Genomic DNA, 12573 nt, shown 5'->3' with positions numbered 1-12573 from the left:
ATTTTTTTAATATTAACCTGTCCAGATGTATTATTAATAGGACTTGAACCAGACCTCCTGTCTCAGAGGTGGAGGCATTAATTCAGATTGTGAGGTTTCCCTCCACAATTACCCTCCCAGACAGTGCATTCAACCTCCCATCACCCGCTTGGTGATAAGTATTTTCAACTCAGCCTCCTATCTCTCACTTAAAAATTATGTTCCCTTTGTAATTTCCCTTCAATCCTCTGCAAGAACATTCTGAAGAATGGGGGCACCATTGTTAAACACTGGGCAGTACGGTGGCACAGCGGTTAGCACTGCTGCCTCACAATTTTCATTCTAGCTATGGGTCACTGTCTTTGTGGAGTTTGCATGTTTTCCCCATACCTGTATAGGTTCACTCTAATTTCCCCCCACAGTCCAAAGATGTGCAGGTTAAGTGGATTGGCCATGTTAAAAATTGCCCTATAGTGTCCAGATCAGTGATGGTTAAAACCCCATGTGAGGTTAGAGGGAGATAGGGTGGTGGAGGACAGTAAATGTTGGTGGGATGCTCTTCAGCAGGTCAGTGTAGACTTGATGGGCTAAATGGCCTTTTTCTGAACAAACTGGGTTTCCATGATTCTACAAGGTTAAAAATCACACACCAGGTCTTTATCTGACAGCACAAACTTTTGCAGCGCTGCTCCTTCTTCAGCTAGCTACCTGACAAAGGAGCAGTACACTGAAAGCTTGTACTTTCAAATAAACCTGTTGGACTACAACCTGGTGTTGTTTGATTTTTAACTTTGTCCATCACCGGCGTCTCCACATCATGTTTCTATGAGGGTCACTGGACTCTAAACGTTAGCTCTGCTTTCTCTCCACACACTTGCTGAGCTTTCCCAGCAGCTTCTGTTTCAATGCTCCCTTCCCATTTCAGTTGCACTGGAACCTGGGCAATGGCAATCCCTCAAGGGGTCAATTAGCCCCGCCCACTCAGCGCAGAACTTGCACAATGGGCGGGCACTCCTACGTCATACGCAAGGCTGCGTGTCCATGACGTTCGAACGTCGTGCCGACGGTACGTCCTTGTGGCGGGGGCAGTAACGGGTGCAGCGGCGGGTTGAGATATCGAGTGACAGCGGCGACTGGCCTGGGAATTGAGTATTTCGATACGATCGATAATAGGTCACCTTGTTCATTTTACTGGGACTGGCCGGTCGCGGATAATTGTCGTTGCTTTCGCCAACTTGGTCACCATGTCCGTTCGCCGGTTCCGACGGGTTTTGGCTCCGTGTGCTCGTAAGTATCTGACATTTGGTTCCGGCTCCTGTTCTACTTCTGAAAAGTTTTGTAATTTTATTGTGTTGCATGGGTAAATTCCAACTAGTAACTTGCATTAAGAGGTTTAATATGCTGTGTAACACAATCTACAATATGACGGGCTTTTATATTGCAACCGAAAATATTTTTTAAAAACTTGCCATTGTCCTTCTGAGTTAAAAATCACTCAACACTCGGTTATAGTCAGAGTAAGGTGCTGGGAAAGTACAGCAGGTCAGGCAGCTTCCTAGGAGCGGGAAATTGGAAGTTTCGGCCATATGCCCTTCATCAGGAATGAGTTTGTGGGTCGGGGACTGAGACAAGTGGGAGGGAGGTGATGGTAAAAACAATGACTGCAGATGCTGGAAACCAGATTCTGGATTAGTGGTGCTGGAAGAGCACAGCAGTTCAGGCAGCATCCAAGGAGCTTCGAAATCGACGTTTCGGGCAAAAGCTCTTCATCAGGAATAAAAAAGGGAGGTGATGGGGCGGGAAGGTAGCTGGGAATGTGATAGGTAGATGAAGGTGGTGGAGAAGGTCATAGGTGGGAGGAGCAGATGGTTGGAAAGGTGATGGACAGGTCAGGAGGGCAGTGCCGAGTTGGAGGCTTGGGACAGCAGGTTTATTTGGAAGTACTAACTTTCAAAATGCTGCTCCTTCATCAGGTAACTAGTGGGGCAGTATCATAAGACAGAATTTATAGCAAAAGATCACAGTGTCATGCAATTAAAATGATACATCAAACAAACCTATATTGCTGTTAAGGCTTTCACCTTTAAGAATGGGTTGCAGGTTTTGCTTAATTAATATGTACAAACCAGAATTTCTTGAAAGTCACATTCTCGAGATAACTTAAGGTATTATAAAAAAGTGACATCTTAGCTCAGGCAACGTATTAAAAGTGTGAGGTTACAATCTGCCTGTATCTCAATCTTGAGTCAGACCGGTTCTGTTTCTAAAGTAGGAATTTATAAAATGTTATATTGATTGACTGCCTGCAGGTTGTATATTTTTTGAGCAAAAATAGAATGTATTGCAAATACAATTCTGCAAATGCGAATTCACCCCATAGAAATCTGTTTGTGTTTGCATTGTATGTGCTAAGTAGAGTGTGTGCATGAGTGTGATGGAGTATAAGCCTGTGCGTGGGTGAAAGTGTGGGGGGGTGTATGACACTGTGATATTTTGCTATAAAATATGTCTTTTGATTCTGCCCCACTAGCCCCACCTGATCGAGGAGCAGCCCTCTAAAGCTAGTACTTCCAAACAAACCTATTGGATGAAAACTTGGAGTTGTGTGATTTTTAGCTTTGTCCGCCTTAGTCCAATACCGGCACCTCCATATCATTGTCCTACTAGACCATAGGGCTGCTCCCTCTCTTCCCCCAGGTTGAGAAGGAGAGTCCTTCATGGTCACCTTAGCCACTGCAGGAATCGAACCCATGCTGTTTGCAACACTCTGAATTGTAATCCAGCTAATGAGCAACAGCAGCTGTGGAGTTGGGGGTTTGCGGGGGATGGGTACGGTTATCTTGTTGCAGAGGGGTGGGCAGTGAGTCAGGAGATGAGTTACTTGCTGCTGGATTCTGACCCCCTGACTTGCTGTCAGAGCCACAGCATTTAAATGGTTAGCCCAATTCAGTTTCTAGTCAATGGTAGTTCTGCTTCACTGACTACTTTTTATTTTTATGTTTTGGTTTGCATGTATGTGGGAATTTTAAAAAGGAGTAGAGTTGAAGCTATATGTCAAAACTGTCAAGGTTACTGAGCTAATTGACCCCTAATGAAAATACATAAGACAAAAAAGTCTAAAATTAAGTGCTGCAGATGCTGGAAATCTGAAGTAAAACAAAGTACTTGAGAGATTTAGCAGGTCTGGCACCATTGGTGAAGAAAAATACAGTTATTGTTTCAAGTTTGGTATGTCTTCAAACTTTATAAATTTGTAAGAGAAAAGACTGATTAATTGATGAGACTTTGAAGATGATGTGTTGCTATGGAGGAAACAATAGGGAACTTTGTTTCCAAGTTACAAGGTATTTCAATAAAGGTTTGAAACTTAATAATATTTCTTTATTCGGGGAATGGATTACTCACCTGATCTGTGTTACAAGCTTGACTGATCTTATGGAAAATAAAGAACATGAAAGCATGGGAAGGGTTACAGCATGAAGACCACTGGCAACCTGTGGTCTGTGGAAGGCAGGATGGGAAAAGAATAGTGGAACATTCTTACACCAATTAGCAGAATAAGGTTAAGGCGAGATGAGATAACACAAGCAATAAAGCAAGTTTCTCTGTTAAGTGTTATTATGACAGGATTGGGACAATAAATATTTGGGACATTACATTAAAATATCTAATTAACAGTTAGTAGAGTCAGCTTGAGACAGGAGACTATTGTAATAGATGGAATAGCTAAATATCTGTCGTGACAGGTTAGTCTGCAATGGAAGATCACTGTAGCAAACTTAGCAATAAATATCTAACCGTGACATTAGAATAACATTAAGTAGAATGTACAACTAAAGAGATAATGGGAACTAACATCACTGGTTTATTGTGTAGCTAGAGTGAGGGACTTTGATTAATATAATTGGACATGCTGAAAAGCTAACAAAATCATAAAAAAAAATAAAAATCCACAGACCTGAGGTTTGTGGGCATTTCAGAATCTGCTTTCTCCGTGTCATGGTTTTTTGTTTGCAAATACAAGACCTACTTCTTGAGAAACTCTGTGTCTCCTGGTGATTCTCTATATTTTCTCCACAATCTTTAAACTGTGTTTTAGTGTCACAATGAATATGCTCAGAACTGTTCACCGATTACTCCCGAAAAGCAGAATCACATTGTTGACTTCTTGCTTTGCCTTTTACAAGCGTGGGCTGTTTGAGTACAGTGTGTACTGTCAATTCTGGCAGCCAATTATTGCGATTTATGGCCTGCTACTAGTATACATTATCACCAGTGTTGAAGTTCATATACAATTTTTCTCCATTGTTTCCCATTTGAAAGATGCTACTGTCCACCCAAAAAGATTTTCCATTTATGTCACAATTGAACAATATCATCTATGAATCAGTTTCCATTTCAAACTTCACCAGTCTCTGAATATAATTTGCTGAACTGAAATGTTATCCTAGTAAACTTTCTTTGTACTTACCCATGGCCTGAAGTGTCCTAAGGTGCAGTGTCCAGAATTGTACCCAATACTCTATTGAGTACAAGAGCTTTGTAAAATTTTAGCACAATTTCTTTGTATTTATATTCATTGTTTGTATTTATATACATTGTCTTAATTGCCTATCAACCTGCTCTGTCACTACTAAAGTTTCATTAATGTGTATAATCAGGTCCTTCTGCCCTTCCACCTCCCTCAAAATTGTGTCACTTAGATGATATCTGCTTTGTAACCTCATCCACAGCTACACATTTCTGAGATTTCTGAGTTCCTTTAATTCTCGTGTCCTGTGCGTTCTTGATTTTAATGGCTCCATCATTGACAGCTACCTCACTCCAAATTTCTTTAATTCCCTCACTCAGTCTCACTACTTCTCCTCCTTTTAAGATGCGACATAACTTTTATCAAGGAGATAGATTTTTTTTTCCAAATGTCTGCTTGTTTCACTTGGTGTTTATAATGTTTCTGTGAAATAACATGGGATAGTTTGCTCTGCCAGTATGTCTCATTGCAATGTTGCTTCTCTATGTTTAACCCTGAAAGTGCATCACTTCAATTTTATCTCAATTAAGTTGATCTGCCCATGTTTGCCCATTTTACCAGTGTCTCTCACTTGATATCTAATACTATTCCCCTCACTGTTTACAACACACTCAAATTTTGTACTATTGGCAAATTTTGAATTGTGCTCCCTGTATCCATGTCCATATCCCTTTTTTAGTACAAGAGAAACAGTGGCCATAACACAGGACTCTGGAGCACTCTGTTTTTTGCATCTGTAAGAAAACAGTCTATCCTTGTCAAATCTCTGTCTCATATCCCTTTGTCAGTTAGATAGTCAAGTATATATCCTCCCTTCAAAACCATGTGCTTCAGTTTCCTAAATATGCCTTATCTGTGATACATAATGTGGAGACCTTAGTTCAGTGACATTACCACTACACTATTAATCTAGAGACCCAGGCTAATGCATGAACTGCAGAAGTTCAAGAAGGTCCTTCCCTACCACCTATTCATGGGCAATTAGAAATGAGCCATAAATGCTAGCCTAGCCAGTGATGTGTACATTCAATAAATGAATACAGAAAACATCATTGAATGCTTTTCAAAGTCCATATGTAAAACATCCAGCTTCATTAACTCTCTGAATTCGCTGAACAATCAGGTTCATCAAACATACTTGCCTTCCACAAATCTAGCTGCCTCTTATGAACTGATATGCCTCCGAGTGAGATTAATTTTGTACTTGACATTGGTCTTTGGTGGTTTACCTATCACTCAGGTTAAACTGACTGGCTGAAGTATCCTGATTAGTAGTTGAGATCATGGTGCTGGAAAAGCACAGCAGGTCAGGCAGCATCCGAGGAGCAGGAGAATCAACATTTCAGGCAAAAGCCCTTCATCACACTCTCCACGCTCATCTCCAGCATCTGTAGTCCCCACTTTCTCCTGTCCTGATTAATACCCCTCTCCTTTTATTTAAAAAGCAGTATAACCTTTGCAACCCTCTAATTCTCTGACACCATTCTTGTAACAATTGTGTACTGAAAGATTGTGCTAAGAGGATCTGTGATCTTCACCCCATCTTCCCTTAGCAACCTTGGATGTACAGAAGATTCCCGACTTGTGAACATCTGACTTAATGTATGCTCATACTTTTGACCACAATGCCGAACATTGTTTAACAATTTAAAGCTCGACATGAATATTTCCTTTACTTACAGATGACTACTTTCTGTTGTCCCACATTATGCACTGATTGCAAACAAATCGACTTGAAGTGGACTCCAGAACAGAACTCATTCAAAACCTGGGAGCTGCTTGTATCCTGTTTAGATAGCGTGACTTACTAAGTTTAAATTTTGCAAGTTAGGATGAAAACAGGAAAAATGGTGTTATCTAATCTCTGCTTCCCTTCTTTCTGCAATTATATGCTTTTTCTTTAAGTTTGACACTTTCTTTAACTTTTTTTAACTCTTCTCTTTGGAATTTTTCATGCTTGTTAAACTATATCAATTCAACGTGTTCTGAAATATTTCCTTAAATATGTTGGATGGAGTATAAAGGAAGAAGTAATTGGAGCTTGTCAGAAAAGTCAGGAGATAATCATTGATAATGATGGTCATTATATAATAATCTTATGTATGCACTAGAAAAATCAGATGTGTAAGTGTATTTTAAGAGTTCATAGAATATTTTCGGGTAGTTTTTTAGAACAAAGAGTAGGCTATAATCTCACTGGACCCCTGCTGATTTATCCCTTATGCTCATCTGCCAGTTCACTTTATTTACTTGTTTTCATGCTCTTAAGAGTGTTGTTATTTGTTTTAAAATACTAATCTTGGACCCTCTTGCCTCCTCCCTCAAACTGAAAGCAAACTTCAATCATATTATGATCACTGTGACCTATGGGCATTTCACAATGAGGTCATTAATTAATCCTATTTCATTACAAAACCAGGTCGAGTATTGCCTGTTGTCTGGATTGCTCCAGAATATGCTGCTGTAAGAAACTTCTATGAACTTCTCTTCCAGGCTCTTTTCCAGTCTGTATGCAGTTTAAAATGCCCCATTTTATTGTCGTACCTTCCGGATATTATTTCATATTTCTTTCTTCAAACTCCAGCCTTTCTGTGGTTATTATTAGAGAATCTATACAGCATTCCCACGAGGAACTTTTTGCCTTTATCATCTCTCATCTCAATCAAACCACTTTTGTATTTTGATTTCCTAAACCCAATACCTCCCTTCCACATTTCTTAATTACTTGTTCTTCCTAAATGCCCAATAATCTTTCATATTCATGTTACAATCTATGTTGTCCTGAGCCATCTCTGCAATGGTTATCAGGTCATATTTATTTCTATTTGCATTACTGGGACTACCATAGTGTTAAGGGTTTAGATGGAGAGGAATTTAAGTGTGTACAAGAAAATTTTTTGATTCAGTATGTGGATGTACCCACTACAGAAGGTGCAAAACTTGACCTACTCTTGGGAAATAAGGCAGTGGGAGAGCACTTTGGGGCCAGTGACCATAATTCTATTAGTTTTAAAACAGTGATGGAAAAGGATAGACCAGATCTAAAAGTTGAAGTTCTAAATTGGAGAAAAGCCAATTTTGGCGGTATTCGGCAAGAACTTTTAAAAGCTGATTGGGGGCAGATGTTTGCAGGTAAAGGGACGTCTGGAAAATGGGAAGCCTTCAGAAATGAGATAACAAGAGTCCAGAGAAAGTATATTCCTGTCAGGGTGAAAGGAAAAGCTGGTAGGTATAGGGAATTCTGCATGACTAAAGAAATTGAGGGTTTGGTTAAGAAAAAGAAGGCAGCATATGTCAGGTATAGACAGGATAGATCGAGTGAATCCTTAGAGTATCAAGGAAGTAGGAGTATACTTAAGAGGGAAATCCGGAGGGCAAAAAGGGGTCATGAAATAGCTTTGCCAAAATAGAGTTAATGAGAATCCAAAGATGTTAAGGACATAACGGTAACTAGGGAGACAATAAATCAGCAAAGATCAGCAAGGCAGCCTTTGTGTGGAGCCGCAGGAAATGGGGGAGATACTAAACAAGTTTTTTGCATCAGTATTTACTGTGGAAAAGGATATGGAAAATATAGAATGTAGGGAAATAGATGGTGACTTCTTGAAAAATGTCCATAATACAGAGGAGGAAGTGCTAGATGTCTTGGAACAAACAAAAGTGGATAAATCCCCAGAACCTGATCAGGTGTACCTTCAAACTCTGTGGGAAGCTAGAGAAGTGATTGCTGGGCCTCTTGCTGAGATATTTTATATCATTGATAGTCATATGTGAGGTGCTGGCAGACTGGAGGTTGGCTAATGTGGTGCCACTGTTTAAGAAGGGTGGTAAGGATGAGCCAGGGAACTATAGACTAGTAAGCCTGACATTGGTAGTGGGCAAGTTGTTGGAGGGAATCCTGAGGGACAGGATGTACATGTATTTGGAAAGGCAAGGACTGATTAGGGATAATCAACATGATTTTGTGCCTGGAAAATCATGTCTCACAAACTTGATTGAGTTTTTTGAAGAAGTAACAAAGAGGATTGATGAGGGCAGAGCAGTGGACATGATCTATATGGACTTCAGTAAGGCATTCAACAAGGTTCCCCATGGGAGACTGGTTAGCAAGGTTAAATCTCATGGAATACAGGGAGAAGTAACCATTTGGATACAAAACTGGCTCAAAGGTAGAAGACAGAGGCTGATGGTGGTGGAGGGTTGTTTTTCAAACTGGAGGCCTGTGACCAGTGGCTGCCACAAGGATCAGTGCTGGGTCCACTACTTTTTGTCATTTACATAAATGATTTGGATGAGAGCATAAGCGGTATGGTTAGTAAGTTTGCAGATGACACCAACATTGGAGATGTAGTGGACAGCGAAAAAGGTTACCTCAGATTACGATGGGATCTTGATCAATGGGCTGAGAAGTGGCAGATGGAGTTTAATTCGGATAAATGCGAGGTGCTACACTTTGGGAAAGCAAATCTTAGCAGGATTCATACACTGAATGGTAAGGTCTGAGGGAGTGTTGCTGAACAAAGAGACCTTGGAGTGCAGGTTTATAGCTCCTTGAAAGTGGAGTCACAGGTAGATAGGATAGTGAAGAAGGCATTTGGTATGCTTTCTTTTATTGGTCAGAGTATCGAATACAGGAGTTGGAAGGTCATGTTGCGGCTGAACAGGACATTGGTTAAGCCACTTTTGGAATATTGTGTGCAATTCTGGTCTCCTTCCTATCGGACGTATGTTGTGAAATGTGAAAGGTTCAGAAAAGATTTACAAGGATGTTGCCATGGTTGGAAGATTTGAGCTATAGGGAGAGGCTGAACAGGCTGGGGCTGTTTTCTCTGGAGCGTCGGAGGCTGAGGGGTGACCTTTTATAGAGGTTTTTAAAATCATGGGGGGCATGGATAGGGTAAATAGACAAAGTCTTTTCCCTGGGGTAGGGGAGTCCAGAACTAGAGGGCATAGGTTTAGGGTGAGAGGGGAAAGATATAAAAGAGACCTAAGGGGCAACCTTTTCACACAGAGGGTGATAAGGGTATCGAATGAGCTGCCAGAGGAAGTGGTGGTGGCTAGTAAGATTGCAACATTTAAAAGGAATTTGGATGGGTATATGAATAGGAAGGGTTTGGAGGGATATGGGCCAGGTGGGTGCTGGCAGGTGGGAGTAAATTGGGTTGGGTTATCTGGTCAGCATGGACGAGTTGGACCGAAGGGTCTGTTTCTGTGCTGTACATCTGTATGACTCTATGCCTCTTCATGTCCTCTCTTATGAAGACAGGTACACCTCGAGTTCTTTAGCAATTATCTTAAATTTGTGTCCGCTGGGGACCCATTTCTCAAAGGAAGTATACAAATAGGGAGAAATTATCTCCCCTCAATGTCTGTTGCTCCAAAGAGGACTATCCTAACCTATTTAAGGAGGGAAGCAATTTAGAGAAGGTTCGCTTGACTGACACCTGGGATAGGGATGTTCTCATATGAGGATAACTCCGGCTTATCCTCTATCACTGAGAATTAGAAGAATAAGAACTGATCTTGTTGAGACATACAAGATCCTCAGGACTTGACAGGATGCATGCTGAAAGGATGTTTCTCCTTCAGGCACAAACTAAAACTTGGGAGTTTAAAAATAAGGTGGACATGAGGAGACATTTTTTCTCTTGAAAAGTCTCGAGCCTGAAACTCTGCTTCTCTGTAGAGTTGGAGTCGTTGCACACATTTTAAGTAGAAATAAACGGGTCTTTGAACAGCGAGAGAGCCAGATGTTATAGGAAGTAGGTGGGAATATGGAGCTGAGGCTGTAATCAGATTGGCCATGACATCCTGGAATGATCGAGCTGATTGGATTGGTTCTTCACCTTTTGTTTCCCTTGTCATTGCGTCTTCTTGGTATGTTGTTGCTGCAGGGCATTAAGGTTACAGCTTTAATCTGATAGGTTTACATTAGCAACTTCCAAATTAACTGTCAATGAATAGGTTTTTATTGGAAATATAGAAGTAGGTTTAGAGTGAGAATTGATTGAAGCAGTGTAGGTGAGTGTAAGTTTAAACAATGTGTTCAAATAAAGCCCACTTCTTAGTCACAGTGATCAACAAAGGAATTCAGATGCTTGAACTCTAATGAAGCAATAACAAACACCAAATGGAGAATAATGTTAAAAAGACTGAATTAAAGGCAGTCAATAGGACTGCACATAAAATTGACCAAAAGGTTGATTATTTGAATACAAAAATTTAGTTAAATTGTTATTAGATAGAGAGTATGAATAAATGGATCATTCTCTAGATGGTAGGCTGCTACTACTGGGGTAATTTAAGCCTCAGTGCTAGGTCTACAATTATTTGCCATCTATATGAATGATTTGGATGTTGTAACATTTCCAGATTTGCAGGTGACATCAAATTGGATGGGAATGCAAGTTGTGGGGAAGGTGCAAGGAGACTTCAAGAGGGTTTGGACACACCGTGTTAACGGGCTAGACATGGCTAATGGAATAAAATGTAAATATGTGTGAAGTTATTTGGTAGAGAAGAAACAGGTTGAATTTTATTTTAAATGGCGAGAGGTTGGGAAGGATGGATGTCCAGAAGGATCTGGTTGTCCTTTGCCATGGGTCACTAAAAACGAGTGTGCAGGGAGCAGCAAGCAATTAGAAAGGTGACTGAAAACTGGCATTCATTTCAAAGGAATTCAAACACAGGAGTAAAAATGATCTTGTTGCTTTTGTGCCGAACCTTGGATTTCCATGTAAAGGTTTGGCCTTCCTTATGTAACAAAGGATATACTTGCCATTTGAAGGAAGTGCAATGGACGTTCTCCGAACTAATTCTTGAGATGGCAACATTGTTTTCTGAGGAAATTGTGTTTATATTCTCTTCATTGTTTTGAAGAATGACAGGTGTTTTTTAAACTTAGAAAGTTCTTACAGGGCAAGAGAGATTCCTGGCTAGGGGACAAAATCTCCGGATAAAGCCATTTAAGACTGAAATGAGGAGGTATTTCTTAACAGAGTGGTGAATCTTTGAAATTCTTGATCACAGAAGGCTGTAGAAGTTCAATCATTGACCAGGTTCAAGTCAGAAATCAGATTTCTAGAGATGAAAGAGATCAAGGGATATGGAAATCATGTGGAGAAATTGTTTTGAAGAGATGATCTAACATGAGGGATCTTGGTGTCCATGTACACAGATCTCTGAAAGTTGCCACCCAGGTAAATAGTGCGGTGAGGAAGGCATATGGCGTACTGGCTTTTATTGGTAGAGGAATTGAGTTCCGGAGTCCTGAGGTCATGATGCAGTTGATCTGAGATTTAGAGATGTGGTGTTTAATCAGTCTGGAGATATTGTTACATTTGGCAGGGTATGGCATTTAAATAAATATTCATTGTATATGTCTAGTTGTGTAATGTCATTACCATTCATATCGTTCATGGAATGCCCTGCCAGTAGCAGTGGTGGACTCTCCCTCTTTATGTGCATTTAAGCGGGCATTGGATAGGTATATGGAGGATAGTGGGTTAGTATAGGTTAGGTGGGCTTGGAACGGCGCAACATCGAGGGCCAAAGGGCCTGTACTGTGCTGTATTCTTCTATGTTCTATGTTCTATGTTCTATGATCTAGAATGGTGAGGCAGGTGCATCTGTGCCTGCATTCTTATGTTCTGCCCAAATTTTACCCAATGCTGTTGTTATAAGAGTCATAGTCATAGAGATGTACAGCATGGAAACAGACCCTTTGGTCCAACTCGTCCGTGCCGACCAGATATCCCAACCCAATCTAGTCCACGTTCTCATTTATCTCATTGGAACAATGTGGAGAAACTTCGTGGGCTGACCCATGACAATAATAGGGTGCCACACGATCCTGAAGAGTTTAGATAGCTAGCCAGTGAGAATCTGGCAGGACATGTTCAAACCAAAGGGCACAGTTTTAAGATAATTGCCTGAAGAACCAGAGGGTGTTGGCTGAAATCCACTGCCTGGAAGGGAAGTGGCAGCAGATCCATAGTAAGATTCAAAAGGCAATTGGCAAGAGGAAAAACTTGTGGGGAGAAGAATGAAAATGTGGAACTCAT

The 12573-nt window shown here is 40.7% G+C and overlaps 1 protein-coding gene across 1 annotated transcript in view; it reads left to right on the top strand.

The window, feature by feature from the left end:
• Positions 1-992: 992 nt before the first annotated feature.
• The window catches only part of mrpl39 (mitochondrial ribosomal protein L39), a 32507-nt gene continuing 20926 nt past the window's right edge, over positions 993-12573 (top strand). The window contains exon 1 of the mRNA XM_043701403.1: positions 993-1266. Within this exon, the coding sequence (XP_043557338.1) occupies positions 1224-1266 (43 nt within the window). The 5' untranslated portion in view covers positions 993-1223. The remainder of the gene's footprint in view (positions 1267-12573) is intronic.

This window comes from Chiloscyllium plagiosum, chromosome 12, assembly GCF_004010195.1.
Source record: "Chiloscyllium plagiosum isolate BGI_BamShark_2017 chromosome 12, ASM401019v2, whole genome shotgun sequence".
NCBI classification, from domain to species: Eukaryota; Metazoa; Chordata; class Chondrichthyes; order Orectolobiformes; family Hemiscylliidae; genus Chiloscyllium; species Chiloscyllium plagiosum.
The sequence above is the reverse complement of the archived record's forward strand: the minus strand, read 5'-3'. Positions and strand labels throughout refer to the sequence as shown.